This window comes from Hemitrygon akajei, unplaced genomic scaffold (genome assembly GCF_048418815.1).
Source record: "Hemitrygon akajei unplaced genomic scaffold, sHemAka1.3 Scf000080, whole genome shotgun sequence".
Classification (NCBI taxonomy): Eukaryota; Metazoa; Chordata; class Chondrichthyes; order Myliobatiformes; family Dasyatidae; genus Hemitrygon; species Hemitrygon akajei.
Window position 1 is genome coordinate 2664838 of NW_027331966.1, and position 18829 is coordinate 2683666.

Consider the following 18829-nt stretch of genomic DNA (forward strand, 5'->3'; position numbering starts at 1 on the left):
TCTGCATCGGGGAACCGATGATTATAAAATCACACTTCAGGGCCGTGTCCGGAATCACTGCAGATCCAGGGTCACTGCCGAGGGATTTGTCCATTTAACATCATTATATCGGCCAGACTGTCGAATGCACCGTCCTCAGCAAAGGGAGCAAAATGATTCTCTCCCGGGATACCGGTGCCCCAGACTGAGCCTGGACCCCGGGCTCTTCCTGTCTGGGTAATTCCCCGGGGTGCCACGTGGGAGTCTCCAAAACGCACATCCGGCTGAAGCTGCCCCGCCGGACAACAGGCGGAAACACGTCACTGCGGGACAGCTCCGAGTGACACACAGCGCGAGACCTGAGCCGGTTCTGTTAAAATCGTTGGGAATCACCCCCGGCGCGCGGCCATTAAAGGTAAAGGCGGGAGTTAAAGGGGAGGGCGGGGAATCGGCCAAGATGTCCCCATCCCGCGGGCGGGGATGTTCACACATTCAGATGTTCACAGATACACTTTCAGTCCGGGTCTGACTCCCTGCCGAGATCTCAGTTCCTTCTCCCCGCTCTCACTGAACGGATTCCACATCAGCCTGAAACAGATGGAAGAATAAAGATGAAATAAACAGATTACACTACAGAATCACTAACAAGGGATAGGACTTAATGTTTCAACAACACTCACAGACAAATATCACCAGAAAATCCGCGGATCCGCTGATATTTTATCACATTGAACATTGACACAAACACTCACCCGATCAGCTCCAGACTCGGGTGAGTCAGTATGAGGCGGCGGAGAGCGGGGACAGATCGGTCTGTCAGAGAGTTGTGACCCAGAACCAGCTCAGTCAGTGATGATTTTGTACTGAGAGCGGAGACGAGATCCTCGGCACCAGAATCTGTGATACTGACATCCATCAGACTGGAGATGAGAGAGAGTGAGGATGAAGGACACAGAGAGACAGGAGACGGTACAAATCCCCAGAGTTTATCAGTAACACAATTACTGATCACATTAATGTTCAGTGTCAGACACCCAGTGACTGTAAACACAATCTCCCACAGTCTGGTATTTACCGCAGTTTCTGTATTTTGCACTCCGGGTTCCTCAGAGCTGCAGACACCAGTTTCACTCCTGAATCTCCCAGTTTATTTTCACTCAGGTTCAGCTCCGTCAGTGATGGGTTTGTACTGAGAGCGGAGGCGAGATCCTCGGCACCAGAATCTGTGAGACCGACATTGTACAGCCTGGAGATGAGAGAGAGAGTGTGTGTGAAGAACACAGAGAGACAGAAGACGGTACAAATCCCCAGAGTTTATCAGTAACACAATCAAAATTCACATTAATGTTCAGTGTCAGACACCCAGTGACTGTAAACACAATCTCCCACAGTCTGGTACTTACTCCAGTTTCTGTATTTTACACTCCGGGTTCCTCAGAGCCGCAGACACCAGTTTCACTCCTGAATCTCCCAGGTCATTCAACCCAAGTCTAAACACAAACAGACAGATTGATGAACAAAGTGATTCAAAACCGTGGGTCTGAGGGAATTTCTCTCACTCGGATATTTCAGGAAACATTAAACTGATCGGAGTTCCCATCACTGTCAAAGTCCCTCACTGCCCAGCTCCAGGGTATTCGCCGAATGTCAGTAATTTCGTCTGTCGGTGTGACCCTGTAAACTCCACATATTCTCTCCCATTCTCCGATGGAGAGAAAAGTGTTCCTGAAGGAAATGCAGAAATGTCAACGGGACACAGTGAAGTAGAGCAACCCGAGATAAAGGGATGGGGAAGAGAGATCCCACAGGAGGGTGGGGGTGGGGAAGAGTGATCCCACAGGAGGAAGGGGGATGGGGAAGAGAGATCCCACAGGAGGAAAGGGGATAGGGAAGAGAGATCCCACAGGAGGAAGGGGGATGGGGAAGAGAGATACCACAGGAGGAAGGGGGAAGGGGAAGGGAAATCCACCAGGAAGAAAGGGGGTGGGGAAGAGAGATCCCACAGGAGGAAGGGGGATGGGGAAGAGAGATCATACAGGATGATGGGGGATGAGTAGGAGAAAAACCTCAGAAGGAATGGAAATGGGAAAGAGAGATCCCACAGGAAGAGGGGGCATGGGATGACAAATCCCACAGGAGGAAGAAGGATGGACGAGTGATCCCAAAGGAGGAAGGCGGATGGGGAAGAGATATCCCACAGGAGGAAGGGTGATGGGGAAGAGAGATCCCACGGGAGGAAGGGGGATGGCGAAGAGAGATTCCAAAGGAGGAGGGGAATGGGGAAGAGAGATCCCACAGAAGGAAGGCGGATGGGGAAGAGAGATTCCAGAGGAGGAAGGGGATGGGGAAGAGAGATCCCACGGGAGGAAGGGGGATGGGGAAGAGAGATTCCAGAGGGGTAAGGGAATGGGGAAGAGAGAGCCCACAGGAGGAAGGGGCAATGGACGAGTGATCCCACAGGAGGAAGGCGGGTGGGGAAGAGATATCCCAGAGGAGGAAGTGGGATGGCGAAGAGAAAACCCAAGGGATGAAGGGGTTTGCGACAGAGAGATCCCACAGGAAGAAGGGGGAAGGGGAATGGAGATCCAACAGCAGGACAGAATGGGGATAGGAGAACCGACAAGAGGAGGAAGAATGGAGAAGAGATTTCATACAGGAGGAAGGGGGATATAGAAGGGAGAGCTTACAGGAGGAAGGGGGATGGGGAAGAGAATTCCCACAGTCGGAAGGGAAATGGGGAAGGGAGATCCCACAGGAGGAAGGGGGATGGGGAACAGAGATCCCACAGGAGGAAGGCGGATGGGGAAAAGATATCACACAGGAGGTAGGGGGATGGGGAAGAGAGATTCCAGAGGAGAAAGGGGGATGTGGAAGAGAGATCCCACAGGAGGAAGGGGGATGGGGAAGAGAGATCCCACAGGAGGAGGAGGGTGGGGAAGAGAGTTCCGAATGGGAGATGAGAACGACAGATGTCACAGGAAGAGGGGAATGAGAACAGAGGCCCAAATGCAGGAAGGGGGAAAGTGAAGGGAGAGCCGACAGGAGGAGGAAGGGTGGTCGAGCGAACCAAAATCAGGACTGGGGATGTTAAAGGGAGATCCCACAAGAACAGTGAGGGATGGGAATAGAGGACCCACAGGAGGAAGGGGTTTGGGGAAGAGAGATCCCACAGGAGGAAGGGGGATGGGAGAGAGAAATCCCACATGAGGAAGGGGGATAGGGAAGAGAGATCCCACAGGAGGAAGGGGTATGGGGAGAAGAGATCCCACAGGAGGAAGTGGGATGGGGAAGAGAGATCCCACAGGAGGAGGAGGGTGGTGAAGAGAGATCCGAATGGGAGATTAGAACGACAGATGTCACAGGAAGAGGGTAATTAGAACAGAGGCCCAAATTCAGGAAGGGTGAAAGTGAAGGGAGAGCCGACAGGAGGAGGATGGGTGGTCGAGCGAACCAAAATCAGGACTGGGGATGTTGACGGGAGATCCCACAAGAACAGTGAGGGATGGGAATAGAGGACACACAGGAGGAAGGGGGTTGGGGAAGAGAGTTACCACAGGAGGAAGGGGGATGGGGAAGAGAGATCCCACAGGAGGAAGGGGGGTGGGGAAGAGAGATCCCACAGGAGGAAGGGGGAAGAGATATCCCACAGGAGGAAGTGGATGGGGAAGAGAGATCCCGCAGGAGGAAGGCGGAAGGGGAAGAGAGATCCCACAGGAGGAAGGGGGTGGGAAAGAGAGATCCCACCCGAGGGAGGGGGATGGGGAAGAGAGATCCCACAGGAGGGAGGGGGATGGGGAAGAGATGTCCCACAGGAGGAAGGGAGTGGGGAAGAGAGATCTCACCGGAGGGAGGGGTTTGGGGAGAAGAGAGCCCACAGGAGGGAGGGGGATGGGGAAATGAGGTCCCACAGGAGGAAGGGGGGCGGGGAAGAGTGATCCCACCGGAGAAAGGGAGATGAGAATGACAGATGTCACAGGAAGAGGGGAATCAGCACAGAGGCCCAAATGCAGGAAGGGGGATGGTGAAGAGAGGGCCGACAGGAGGAGGTCGGATGGACGAGCGAACCAAAATCAGGACTGGGGATGTAGAAGGGAGATCCCACAAGAACAGTGAGGGATGGGAACAGAGGACCCACCGGAGAATGGGGGATGGGAAAAGAGATACCACTGGAGTTAGGCGGAATGGGAAGAGAGATCCCACAGAAGGAAGGCGGATGGGGAAGAGAGATTCCAGAGGAGGAAGGGGATGGGGAAGAGAGATCCCACGGGAGGAAGGGGGATGGGGAAGAGAGATTCCAGAGGGGTAAGGGAATGGGGAAGAGAGAGCCCACAGGAGGAAGGGGCAATGGACGAGTGATCCCACAGGAGGAAGGCGGGTGGGGAAGAGATATCCCAGAGGAGGAAGTGGGATGGCGAAGAGAAAACCCAAGGGATGAAGGGGTTTGCGACAGAGAGATCCCACAGGAAGAAGGGGGAAGGGGAATGGAGATCCAACAGCAGGACAGAATGGGGATAGGAGAACCGACAAGAGGAGGAAGAATGGAGAAGAGATTTCATACAGGAGGAAGGGGGATATAGAAGGGAGAGCTTACAGGAGGAAGGGGGATGGGGAAGAGAATTCCCACAGTCGGAAGGGAAATGGGGAAGGGAGATCCCACAGGAGGAAGGGGGATGGGGAACAGAGATCCCACAGGAGGAAGGCGGATGGGGAAAAGATATCACACAGGAGGTAGGGGGATGGGGAAGAGAGATTCCAGAGGAGGAAGGGGGGTGTGGAAGAGAGATCCCACAGGAGGAAGGGGGATGGGGAAGAGAGATCCCACAGGAGGAGGAGGGTGGGGAAGAGAGTTCCGAATGGGAGATGAGAACGACAGATGTCACAGGAAGAGGGGAATGAGAACAGAGGCCCAAATGCAGGAAGGGGGAAAGTGAAGGGAGAGCCGACAGGAGGAGGAAGGGTGGTCGAGCGAACCAAAATCAGGACTGGGGAAGTTAAAGGGAGATCCCACAAGAACAGTGAGGGATGGGAATAGAGGACCCACAGGAGGAAGGGGTTTGGGGAAGAGAGATCCCACAGGAGGAAGGGGGATGGGAGAGAGAAATCCCACATGAGGAAGGGGGATAGGGAAGAGAGATCCCACAGGAGGAAGGGGTATGGGGAGAAGAGATCCCACAGGAGGAAGTGGGATGGGGAAGAGAGATCCCACAGGAGGAGGAGGGTGGTGAAGAGAGATCCGAATGGGAGATGAGAACGACAGATGTCACAGGAAGAGGGGAATTAGAACAGAGGCCCAAATGCAGGAAGCGTGAACGTGAAGGGAGAACCGACAGGAGGAGGATGGGTGGTCGAGCGAACCAAAATCAGGACTGGGGATGTTGAAGGGAGATCCCACAAGAACAGTGAGTGATGGGAATAGAGGACACACAGGAGGGAGGGGGTTGGGGAAGAGAGATCCCACAGGAGGAAGGGGGATGGGGAAGAGAGATCCCACAGGAGGAAGGGGGGTGGGGAAGAGAGATCCCATAGGAGGAAGGGGAATGGGAGAGAGAAATCCCACAGGAAGAAGGGGGATGGTGAAGAGATATCCCACAGGAGGAAGGGGATGGGGAAGAGAGATCCCGCAGGAGGAAGGGGGATGCGGAAGAGAGATCCCACAGGAGGAAGGGGGATGGGGAAGGAAGATCACATACGAGGAAGGGGTTTTGGGAGAAGATATCCCACAGGAGGAAGTGGGGTGGGGAAGAGAGATCCCACAGGAGGAGGAGGGTGAGGAAGAATGATCCGAATGGGAGATTAGAACGACAGATGTCACAGGAAGAGGGTAATTAGAACAGAGGCCCAAATTCAGGAAGGGTGAAAGTGAAGGGAGAGCCGACAGGAGGAGGATGGGTGTTCGAGCGAACCAAAATCAGGACTGGGGATGTTGACGGGAGATCCCACAAGAACAGTGAGGGATGGGAATAGAGGACACACAGGAGGAAGGGTGTTGGGGAAGAGAGTTACCACAGGAGGAAGGGGGATGGGGAAGAGAGATCCCACAGGAGGAAGGGGTGTGGGGAAGAGAGATCCCACAGGAGGAAGGGGGAAGAGATATCCCACAGGAGGAAGTGGATGGGGAAGAGAGATCCCGCAGGAGGAAGGCGGAAGGGGAAGAGAGATCCCACAGGAGGAAGGGGGTGGGAAAGAGAGATCCCACCCGAGGGAGGGGGATGGGGAAGAGAGATCCCACAGGAGGGAGGGGGATGGGGAAGAGATGTCCCACAGGAGGAAGGGAGTGGGGAAGAGAGATCTCACCGGAGGGAGGGGTTTGGGGAGAAGAGAGCCCACAGGAGGGAGGGGGATGGGGAAAAGAGGTCCCACAGGAGGAAGGGGGGCGGGGAAGAGTGATCCCACCGGAGAAAGGGAGATGAGAATGACAGATGTCACAGGAAGAGGGGAATCAGCACAGAGGCCCAAATGCAGGAAGGGGGATGGTGAAGAGAGGGCCGACAGGAGGAGGTCGGATGGACGAGCGAACCAAAATCAGGACTGGGGATGTAGAAGGGAGATCCCACAAGAACAGTGAGGGATGGGAACAGAGGACCCACCGGAGAATGGGGGATGGGGAAAAGAGATACCACTGGAGTTAGGCGGAATGGGAAGAGAGATCCCACAGAAGGAAGGCGGATGGGGAAGAGAGATTCCAGAGGAGGAAGGGGATGGGGAAGAGAGATCCCACGGGAGGAAGGGGGATGGGGAAGAGAGATTCCAGAGGGGTAAGGGAATGGGGAAGAGAGAGCCCACAGGAGGAAGGGGCAATGGACGAGTGATCCCACAGGAGGAAGGCGGGTGGGGAAGAGATATCCCAGAGGAGGAAGTGGGATGGCGAAGAGAAAACCCAAGGGATGAAGGGGTTTGCGACAGAGAGATCCCACAGGAAGAAGGGGGAAGGGGAATGGAGATCCAACAGCAGGACAGAATGGGGATAGGAGAACCGACAAGAGGAGGAAGAATGGAGAAGAGATTTCATACAGGAGGAAGGGGGATATAGAAGGGAGAGCTTACAGGAGGAAGGGGGATGGGGAAGAGAATTCCCACAGTCGGAAGGGAAATGGGGAAGGGAGATCCCACAGGAGGAAGGGGGATGGGGAACAGAGATCCCACAGGAGGAAGGCGGATGGGGAAAAGATATCACACAGGAGGTAGGGGGATGGGGAAGAGAGATTCCAGAGGAGGAAGGGGGATGTGGAAGAGAGATCCCACTGGAGGAAGGGGGATGGGGAAGAGAGATCCCACAGGAGGAGGAGGGTGGGGAAGAGAGTTCCGAATGGGAGATGAGAACGACAGATGTCACAGGAAGAGGGGAATGAGAACAGAGGCCCAAATGCAGGAAGGGGGAAAGTGAAGGGAGAGCCGACAGGAGGAGGAAGGGTGGTCGAGCGAACCAAAATCAGGACTGGGGATGTTAAAGGGAGATCCCACAAGAACAGTGAGGGATGGGAATAGAGGACCCACAGGAGGAAGGGGTTTGGGGAAGAGAGATCCCACAGGAGGAAGGGGGATGGGAGAGAGAAATCCCACAGGAGGAAGGGGGATAGGGAAGAGAGATCCCACAGGAGGAAGGGGTATGGGGAGAAGAGATCCCACAGGAGGAAGTGGGATGGGGAAGAGAGATCCCACAGGAGGAGGAGGGTGGTGAAGAGAGATCCGAATGGGAGATGAGAACGACAGATGTCACAGGAAGAGGGGAATTAGAACAGAGGCCCAAATGCAGGAAGCGTGAACGTGAAGGGAGAACCGACAGGAGGAGGATGGGTGGTCGAGCGAACCAAAATCAGGACTGGGGATGTTGAAGGGAGATCCCACAAGAACAGTGAGGGATGGGAATAGAGGACACACAGGAGGGAGGGGGTTGGGGAAGAGAGATCCCACAGGAGGAAGGGGGATGGGGAAGAGAGATCCCACAGGAGGAAGGGGGGTGGGGAAGAGAGATCCCATAGGAGGAAGGGGAATGGGAGAGAGAAATCCCACAGGAAGAAGGGGGATGGTGAAGAGATATCCCACAGGAGGAAGGGGATGGGGAAGAGAGATCCCGCAGGAGGAAGGGGGATGCGGAAGAGAGATCCCACAGGAGGAAGGGGGATGGGGAAGGAAGATCACATACGAGGAAGGGGTTTTGGGAGAAGATATCCCACAGGAGGAAGTGGGATGGGGAAGAGAGATCCCACAGGAGGAGGAGGGTGAGGAAGAGAGATCCGAATGGGAGATTAGAACGACAGATGTCACAGGAAGAGGGTAATTAGAACAGAGGCCCAAATTCAGGAAGGGTGAAAGTGAAGGGAGAGCCGACAGGAGGAGGATGGGTGGTCGAGCGAACCAAAATCAGGACTGGGGATGTTGACGGGAGATCCCACAAGAACAGTGAGGGATGGGAATAGAGGACACACAGGAGGAAGGGGGTTGGGGAAGAGAGTTACCACAGGAGGAAGGGGGAAGAGATATCCCACAGGAGGAAGTGGATGGGGAAGAGAGATCCCGCAGGAGGAAGGCGGAAGGGGAAGAGAGATCCCACAGGAGGAAGGGGGTGGGAAAGAGAGATCCCACCCGAGGGAGGGGGATGGGGAAGAGAGATCCCACAGGAGGGAGGGGGATGGGGAAGAGATGTCCCACAGGAGGAAGGGAGTGGGGAAGAGAGATCTCACCGGAGGGAGGGGTTTGGGGAGAAGAGAGCCCACAGGAGGGAGGGGGATGGGGAAAAGAGGTCCCACAGGAGGAAGGGGGGCGGGGAAGAGTGATCCCACCGGAGAAAGGGAGATGAGAATGACAGATGTCACAGGAAGAGGGGAATCAGCACAGAGGCCCAAATGCAGGAAGGGGGATGGTGAAGAGAGGGCCGACAGGAGGAGGTCGGATGGACGAGCGAACCAAAATCAGGACTGGGGATGTAGAAGGGAGATCCCACAAGAACAGTGAGGGATGGGAACAGAGGACCCACCGGAGAATGGGGGATGGGGAAAAGAGATACCACTGGAGTTAGGCGGAATGGGAAGAGACATCCCACAGGACGAAGGCATATGGGGAAGAGAGATCCCACAGGAGGAAGGGGGTGGCGACGAGAGATCCCACCGGAGGGAGGGGGATGGTGAAGAGAGATCCCACAGGAGGGAGGGGTTTGGGGAGAAGAGAGCCCACAGGAGGAAGAGGGATGGGGAAGAGAGATCCCACAGGAGAAGGATGGGGAAGAGAGATCCCACCGGAGGGATGGTTATTGGGAACAGAGATTCAACAGCAGGAAGGGGACGGGGAAGAGAGATCCCACAGGAGGATGGGGATGTGGAAGAGAGATCCCGCAGGAGGAAGGCGGGTGTGGAAGAGAGATCCCACAGGAAGAATGGGAATAGGGAAGAGAATTCCCACAGTAGGAAGGGAAATGGGGAAGGGAGATCCCACAGGAGGAAGGGGGATGGGGAAGAGAGATCCCACAGGAGAAAGGCGGATGGGGAAAAGATATCCCACAGGAGGTAGGGGGATGGGGAAGAGAGATTCCAGAGGAGGAATCGGGATGTGGAAGAGAGATCCCACAGGAGGAAGTGGGATGGGGAAGAGACATCCCACAGGAGGAAGGGGGTTGGGGAAGAGAGATCCCACAGGAGGAAGTGGGATTGGAGAGAGAAATCCCACAGGAGGAAGGGGGATTAGGAAGAGATATCCCACAGGAGGAAGGGGATGGGGAAGAGAGATCCCGCAGGAGGAAGAGGGATGGGGAAGAGAGATCCCACAGGATGAAGCGGGATGGGGAAGGAAGATCACATAGGAGGAAGGGGATTTCGGCGAAGATATCCCACAGGAGGAAGGGGGATGGGGAGGAGAGATCCCACAGGACGAAGGGGTTTGGGGAGAAGAGATCCCACAGGAGGAAGTGGGATGGGGAAGAGTGATCCCACAGGAGGAGGAGGGTGGGGAAGAGAGATCCGAATGGGAGATGAGAACCACAGATGTCACAGGAAGAGGGGAATTAGAACAGAGGCCCAAATGCAGGAAGAGTGAAAGTGAAGGGAGAGCCGACAGGAGGAGGATGGGTGGTCGAGCGAACCAAAATCAGGACTGGGGATTTTGAAGGGAGATCCCACAAGAACAGTGAGGGATGGGAATAGAGGACCCACAGGAGGAAGGGGGTTGGGTAAGAGAGTTACCACAGGAGGAAGGGGGATGGGGAAGAGAGATCCCACCGGAGGGACAGTTATTGGGAAGAGAGATCCCACAGGAAGAAGGGGATGTGGAAGAGAGATCCCGCAGGAGGAAGGGGGGTGTGGAAGAGAGATCCCACAGGAAAAATGGGAATAGGGAAGAGAGATCCCACAGGAGGAAGGGGGAAGGTAAGAGAGATCCCACAGGAGGAACGGGGATGGGGAAGTGAGATCCCACAGGAGGAACGGGGATGGGGAAGTGAGATCCAATAGGATGACGTGGGATGGGGAAGAGAGATCCCACGGGAGAATGGGAGATGAGAACGACAGATGTCATAGGAAGAGGGGAATGAGAACAGAGGCCCAAATGCAGGAAGGGGGAAAGTGAAGGGAGAGCTGACAGGAGGAGGATGGGTGGTCGAGGGAACCAAAATCAGGACTGGGGATATAGAAAGGAGATCCCACAAGAAGTGTGAGGGATGGGAACAGAGGACCCACAGGAGGAAGTTGGATGGGGAAGAGTGATACCACAGGAGGAAGGGGGATGGGGAAGAGAGATGCCACAGGAGGAAGAGAAGTGGGGAAGAGAGATCCCACAGGAGGAAGGGGGATGGGAGAGAGAGATCCCACAGGAGGAAGGGGTATGGGGAAGAGAGTTCCCACAGGAGAAAGGGGGATGGGGAAGAGATATCCCACAGGAGGAAGGGGATGGGGAAGAGAGATTCCGCAGGAGGAAGGGGGATGGGGAAGAGAGATCCCACAGGAGAAAGGGGTTTGGGGAGAAGAGATCCCACAGGAGGAAGGCGGATGGGGAAAAGATATCCCACAGGAGGTAGGGGGATGGGGAAGAGAGATTCCAGAGGAGGAAGGCGGATGTGGAAGAGAGATCCCACAGGAGGAAGGGGGATGGGGAAGAGAGATCCCACAGGAGGAAGGGGGATGTGGAAGAGAGATCCCACAGGAGGAAGGGGGATGGGGAAGAGAGATCCCACAGGAGGGAGTGGGATGGGGAAGAGAGATCCCACAGGAGGAGGAGGGTGGGGAAGAGAGATTCCAGAGGAGGAAGGGGGATGTGGAAGAGAGATCCCACAGGAGGAAGGGGGATGGGGAAGAGAGATCCCACAGGAGGAAGGGGGATGTGGAAGAGAGATCCCACAGGAGGAAGGGGGATGGGGAAGAGAGATCCCACAGGAGGGAGTGGGATGGGGAAGAGAGATCCCACAGGAGGAGGAGGGTGGGGAAGAGAGTTCCGACTGGGAGATGAGAACGACAGATGTCACCGGAAGACGGGAATGAGAACAGAGGCCCAAATGCAGGAAGGGGGAAAGTGAAGGGAGAGACGACAGGAGGAGGAGGGGTGGTCGAGCGAACCAAAATCAGGACAGGGGATGTTAAAGGGAGATCCCACAAGAACAGTGAGGGATGGGAATAGAGGACCCACAGGAGGAAGGGGGTGGCGACGAGAGATCCCACCGGAGGGAGGGGGATGGTGAAGAGAGATCCCACAGGAGGGAGGGGTTTGGGGAGAAGAGAGCCCACAGGAGGAAGTGGGATGGGGAAGAGAGATCCCACTGGAGAAGGATGGGGAAGAGAGATCCCACCGGAGGGAGGGTTATTGGGAACAGAGATCCAATAGCAGGAAGTGGACGGGGAAGAGAGATCCCACAGGAGGAAGGGGATGTGGAAGAGAGATCCCGCAGGAGGAAGGCGGGTGTGGAAGAGAGATCCCACAGGAAGAATGGGAATAGGGAAGAGATATCCCACAGGAGGAAGGGGATGGGGAAGAGAGATCCCGCAGGAGGAAGAGGGATGGGGAAGAGAGAATCCACAGGATGAAGCGGGATGGGGAAGGAAGATCACATAGGAGGAAGGGGGGTGGGGAAGAGAGATCCCACAGGAAAAATGGGAATAGGGAAGAGAGATCCCACAGGAGGAAGGGGGAAGGTAAGAGAGATCCCACAGGAGGAAGGTGGATGGGGAAGAGATTTCCCACAGTCGGAAGGGAATGGGGAAGAGAGATCCCACAGGAGGAACGGGGATGGGGAAGAGAGATCCCACAGGAGGAACGGGGATGGGGAAGTGAGATCCAATAGGATGACGTGGGATGGGGAAGAGAGATCCCACGGGAGAATGGGAGATGAGAACGACAGATGTCATAGGAAGAGGGGAATGAGAACAGAGGCCCAAATGCAGGAAGGGGGAAAGTGAAGGGAGAGCTGACAGGAGGAGGATGGGTGGTCGAGGGAACCAAAATCAGGACTGGGGATATAGAAAGGAGATCCCACAAGAAGTGTGAGGGATGGGAACAGAGGACCCACAGGAGGAAGTTGGATGGGGAAGAGAGATACCACAGGAGGAAGGGGGATGGGGAAGAGAGATGCCACAGGAGGAAGAGAAGTGGGGAAGAGAGATCCCACAGGAGGAAGGGGGATGGGAGAGAGAGATCCCACAGGAGGAAGGGGTATGGGGAAGAGAGTTCCCACAGGAGAAAGGGGGATGGAAGAGGGAGATCCCACAGGATGAAGGGGGATGGGGAAGTGAGATCCCACAGGAGGAAGGGGGATGGGGAAGAGATATCCCACAGGAGGAAGGGGATGGGGAAGAGAGATTCCGCAGGAGGAAGGGGGATGGGGAAGAGAGATCCCACAGGAGAAAGGGGTTTGGGGAGAAGAGATCCCACAGGAGGAAGGCGGATGGGGAAAAGATATCCCACAGGAGGTAGGGGGATGGGGAAGAGAGATTCGAGAGGAGGAAGGCGGATGTGGAAGAGAGATCCCACAGGAGGAAGGGGGATGGGGAAGAGAGATCCCACAGGAGGAAGGGGGATGTGGAAGAGAGATCCCACAGGAGGAAGGGGGATGGGGAAGAGAGATCCCACAGGAGGGAGTGGGATGGGGAAGAGAGATCCCACAGGAGGAGGAGGGTGGGGAAGAGAGATTCCAGAGGAGGAAGGGGGATGTGGAAGAGAGATCCCACAGGAGGAAGGGGGATGGGGAAGAGAGATCCCACAGGAGGAAGGGGGATGTGGAAGAGAGATCCCACAGGAGGAAGGGGGATGGGGAAGAGAGATCCCACAGGAGGGAGTGGGATGGGGAAGAGAGATCCCACAGGAGGAGGAGGGTGGGGAAGAGAGTTCCGACTGGGAGATGAGAACGACAGATGTCACCGGAAGACGGGAATGAGAACAGAGGCCCAAATGCAGGAAGGGGGAAAGTGAAGGGAGAGACGACAGGAGGAGGAGGGGTGGTCGAGCGAACCAAAATCAGGACAGGGGATGTTAAAGGGAGATCCCACAAGAACAGTGAGGGATGGGAATAGAGGACCCACAGGAGGAAGGGGGTGGCGACGAGAGATCCCACCGGAGGGAGGGGGATGGTGAAGGGAGATCCCACAGGAGGGAGGGGTTTGGGGAGAAGAGAGCCCACAGGAGGAAGTGGGATGGGGAAGAGAGATCCCACTGGAGAAGGATGGGGAAGAGAGATCCCACCGGAGGGAGGGTTATTGGGAACAGAGATCCAATAGCAGGAAGTGGACGGGGAAGAGAGATCCCACAGGAGGAAGGGGATGTGGAAGAGAGATCCCGCAGGAGGAAGGCGGGTGTGGAAGAGAGATCCCACAGGAAGAATGGGAATAGGGAAGAGATATCCCACAGGAGGAAGGGGATGGGGAAGAGAGATCCCGCAGGAGGAAGAGGGATGGGGATGAGAGATCGCACAGGATGAAGCGGGATGGGGAAGGAAGATCACATAGGAGGAAGGGGTTTTCGGCGAAGATATCCCACAGGAGGAAGGGGGATGGGGAGGAGAGATCCCACAGGACGAAGGGGTTTGGGGAGAAGAGATCCCACAGGAGGAAGTGGGATGGGGAAGAGTGATCCCACAGGAGGAGGAGGGTGGGGAAGAGAGATCCGAATGGGAGATGAGAACCACAGATGTCACAGGAAGAGGGGAATTAGAACAGAGGCCCAAATGCAGGAAGAGTGAAAGTGAAGGGAGAGCCGACAGGAGGAGGATGGGTGGTCGAGGGAACCAAAATCAGGACTGGGGATTTTGAAGGGAGATCCCACAAGAACAGTGAGGGATGGGAATAGAGGACCCACAGGAGGAATGGGGTTGGGTAAGAGAGTTACCACAGGAGGAAGGGGGATGGGGAAGAGAGATCCCACCGGAGGGACAGTTATTGGGAAGAGAGATCCCTCTGGAGGAAGGGGACGGGGAAGAGAGATCCCACAGGAAGAAGGGGATGTGGAAGAGAGATCCCGCAGGAGGAAGGGGGGTGTGGAAGAGAGATCCCACAGGAAGAATGGGAATAGGGAAGAGAGATCCCACAGGAGGAAGGGGGAAGGTAAGAGAGATCCCACAGGAGGAAGGTGGATGGGGAAGAGATTTCCCACAGTCGGAAGGGAATAGGGAAGAGAGATCCCACAGGAGGAACGGGGATGGGGAAGAGAGATCCAATAGGATGACGTGGGATGGGGAAGAGAGATCCCACGGGAGAATGGGAGATGAGAACGACAGATGTCATAGGAAGAGGGGAATGAGAACAGAGGCCCAAATGCAGGAAGGGGGAAAGTGAAGGGAGAGCCGACAGGAGGAGGATGGGTGGTCGAGGGAACCAAAATCAGGACTGGGGATGTAGAAAGGAGATCCCACAAGAAGTGTGAGGGATGGGAATAGAGGACCCACAGGAGGAAGTGGGATGGGGAAGAGAGATACCACAGGAGGAAGGTGGATGGGGAAGAGAGATGCCACAGGAGGAAGAGAAGTGGGGAAGAGAGATCCCACAGGAGGAAGGGGTATGGGGAAGAGAGTTCCCACAGGAGAAAGGGGGATGGGAGAGAGAAATCCCACAGGAGGAAGGGGGATGGGGAAGAGATATCCCACAGGAGGAAGGGGATGGTGAAGAGAGATTCCGCAGGAGGAAGGAGGATGGGGAAGAGAGATCCCACAGGAGAAAGGGGTTTGGGGAGAAGAGATCCCACAGGAGGTAGGGGGATGGGGAAGAGAGATTCCAGAGGAGGAAGGGGTTTGGGGAGAAGAGATCCCACAGGAGGAAGTGGGATGGGGAAGAGAGATCCCACAGGAGGAGGAGGGTGGGGAAGAGAGTTCCGACTGGGAGATGAGAACGACAGATCTCACCGGAAGACGGGAATGAGAACAGAGGCCCAAATGCAGGAAGGGGTAAAGTGAAGGGAGAGACGACAGGAGGAGGAGGGGTGGTCGAGCGAACCAAAATCAGGACAGGGGATGTTAAAGGGAGATCCCACAAGAACAGTGAGGGATGGCAATAGAGGACCCACAGGAGGAAGGGGGTTGGGGAAGAGAGATCCCACAGGAGGAAGGGGGATGGGAGAGAGAAATACCACAGGAAGAAGGAGGATGGGGAAGAGATATCCCACAGGAGGAATGGTCATGGGGAGGAGAGATCCCACAGGAGGAAGGGGGATGGGGAAGAGAGAACCCACAGGAGGAAGGGGATGGGGAAGTGAGATCACATAGGAAGAAGGGGTTTTGGGAGAAGATATCCCACAGGAGGAATGGGCATGGGGAGGAGAGATCCCACAGGAGGAATGGGGATGGGGAAGAGAGAACCCACAGGAGGAAGGGGGATGGGGAAGAGAGATCCCACAGGAGGAGGAGGGTGGGGGAGAGAGATCCGAATGGGAGATGAGAACGACAGATGTCACAGGAAGAGGGGAATTAGAATAGAGGCCAAAATGCAGGAAGGGTGAAAGTGAAGGGAGAGCCGACAGGAGGAGGATGGGTGGTCTAGCGAACCAAAATCAGGACTGGGGATGTTGAAGGGAGATCCCACAAGAACAGTGAGGGATGGGAATAGAGGACACACGGGAGGAAGGGGGTTGGGGAAGAGAGATCCCACAGGAGAAGGATGGGGAAGAGAGATCCCACCGGAGGGAGGGTTATTGGGAACAGAGATTCAACAGCAGGAAGGGGACGGGGAAGAGAGATCCCACAGGAGGAAGGGGATGTGGAAGAGAGATCCCGCAGGAGGAAGGCGGGTGTGGAAGAGAGATCCCACAGGAAGAATGGGAATAGGGAAGAGAATTCCCACAGTAGGAAGGGAAATGGGGAAGGGAGATCCCACAGGAGGAAGGGGGATGGGGAAGAGAGATCCCACAGGAGAAAGGCGGATGGGGAAAAGATATCCCACAGGAGGTAGGGGGATGGGGAAGAGAGATTCCAGAGGAGGAATCGGGATGTGGAAGAGAGATCCTACAGGAGGAAGTGGGATGGGGAAGAGACATCCCACAGGAGGAAGGGGGTTGGGGAAGAGAGATCCCACAGGAGGAAGTGGGATTGGAGAGAGAAATCCCACAGGAGGAAGGGGGATTAGGAAGAGATATCCCACAGGAGGAAGGGGATGGGGAAGAGAGATCCCGCAGGAGGAAGAGGGATGGGGAAGAGAGATCCCACAGGATGAAGCGGGATGGGGAAGGAAGATCACATAGGAGGAAGGGGTTTTCGGCGAAGATATCCCACAGGAGGAAGGGGGATGGGGAGGAGAGATCCCACAGGACGAAGGGGTTTGGGGAGAAGAGATCCCACAGGAGGAAGTGGGATGGGGAAGAGTGATCCCACAGGAGGAGGAGGGTGGGGAAGAGAGATCCGAATGGGAGATGAGAACCACAGATGTCACAGGAAGAGGGGAATTAGAACAGAGGCCCAAATGCAGGAAGAGTGAAAGTGAAGGGAGAGCCGACAGGAGGAGGATGGGTGGTCGAGCGAACCAAAATCAGGACTGGGGATTTTGAAGGGAGATCCCACAAGAACAGTGAGGGATGGGAATAGAGGACCCACAGGAGGAAGGGGGTTGGGTAAGAGAGTTACCACAGGAGGAAGGGGGATGGGGAAGAGAGATCCCACCGGAGGGACAGTTATTGGGAAGAGAGATCCCTCTGGAGGAAGGGGACGGGGAAGAGAGATCCCACAGGAAGAAGGGGATGTGGAAGAGAGATCCCGCAGGAGGAAGGGGGGTGTGGAAGAGAGATCCCACAGGAAAAATGGGAATAGGGAAGAGAGATCCCACAGGAGGAAGGGGGAAGGTAAGAGAGATCCCACAGGAGGAAGGTGGATGGGGAAGAGATTTCCCACAGTCGGAAGGGAATGGGGAAGAGAGATCCCACAGGAGGAACGGGGATGGGGAAGAGAGATCCCACAGGAGGAACGGGGATGGGGAAGTGAGATCCAATAGGATGACGTGGGATGGGGAAGAGAGATCCCACGGGAGAATGGGAGATGAGAACGACAGATGTCATAGGAAGAGGGGAATGAGAACAGAGGCCCAAATGCAGGAAGGGGGAAAGTGAAGGGAGAGCTGACAGGAGGAGGATGGGTGGTCGAGGGAACCAAAATCAGGACTGGGGATATAGAAAGGATATCCCACAAGAAGTGTGAGGGATGGGAACAGAGGACCCACAGGAGGAAGTTGGATGGGGAAGGGAGATACCACAGGAGGAAGGGGGATGGGGAAGAGAGATGCCACAGGAGGAAGAGAAGTGGGGAAGAGAGATCCCACAGGAGGAAGGGGGATGGGAGAGAGAGATCCCACAGGAGGAAGGGGTATGGGGAAGAGAGTTCCCACAGGAGAAAGGGGGATGGAAGAGGGAGATCCCACAGGATGAAGGGGGATGGGGAAGTGAGATCCCACAGGAGGAAGGGGGATGGGAGAGAGAAATCCCGCAGGAGGAAGGGGGATGGGGAAGAGATATCCCACAGGAGGAAGGGGATGGGGAGGAGAGATTCCGCAGGAGGAAGGGGGATGGGGAAGAGAGATCCCACAGGAGGAGGAGGGTGGGGGAGAGAGATCCGAATGGGAGATGAGAACGACAGATGTCACAGGAAGAGGGGAATTAGAATAGAGGCCAAAATGCAGGAAGGGTGAAAGTGAAGGGAGAGCCGACAGGAGGAGGATGGGTGGTCTAGCGAACCAAAATCAGGACTGGGGATGTTGAAGGGAGATCCCACAAGAACAGTGAGGGATGGGAATAGAGGACACACGGGAGGAAGGGGGTTGGGGAAGAGAGATCCCACAGGAGAAGGATGGGGAAGAGAGATCCCACCGGAGGGAGGGTTATTGGGAACAGAGATTCAACAGCAGGAAGGGGACGGGGAAGAGAGATCCCACAGGAGGAAGGGGATGTGGAAGAGAGATCCCGCAGGAGGAAGGCGGGTGTGGAAGAGAGATCCCACAGGAAGAATGGGAATAGGGAAGAGAATTCCCACAGTAGGAAGGGAAATGGGGAAGGGAGATCCCACAGGAGGAAGGGGGATGGGGAAGAGAGATCCCACAGGAGAAAGGCGGATGGGGAAAAGATATCCCACAGGAGGTAGGGGGATGGGGAAGAGAGATTCCAGAGGAGGAATCGGGATGTGGAAGAGAGATCCTACAGGAGGAAGTGGGATGGGGAAGAGACATCCCACAGGAGGAAGGGGGTTGGGGAAGAGAGATCCCACAGGAGGAAGTGGGATTGGAGAGAGAAATCCCACAGGAGGAAGGGGGATTAGGAAGAGATATCCCACAGGAGGAAGGGGATGGGGAAGAGAGATCCCGCAGGAGGAAGAGGGATGGGGAAGAGAGATCCCACAGGATGAAGCGGGATGGGGAAGGAAGATCACATAGGAGGAAGGGGTTTTCGGCGAAGATATCCCACAGGAGGAAGGGGG

The 18829-nt window shown here is 55.8% G+C and overlaps 1 protein-coding gene across 1 annotated transcript in view; it reads right to left on the reverse strand.

The window, feature by feature from the left end:
* Window positions 1-479: 479 nt before the first annotated feature.
* Window positions 480-18829, reverse strand: part of LOC140722560 (NACHT, LRR and PYD domains-containing protein 3-like) — an 84089-nt gene continuing 65739 nt past the window's right edge. The window contains exons 10-13 of the mRNA XM_073037263.1: window positions 1383-1469; window positions 1055-1225; window positions 732-899; window positions 480-567 (exon numbers count right to left, since the gene is read on the reverse strand). Coding sequence (XP_072893364.1) covers window positions 480-567; window positions 732-899; window positions 1055-1225; window positions 1383-1469 — 514 coding nt within the window. The remainder of the gene's footprint in view (window positions 568-731; window positions 900-1054; window positions 1226-1382; window positions 1470-18829) is intronic.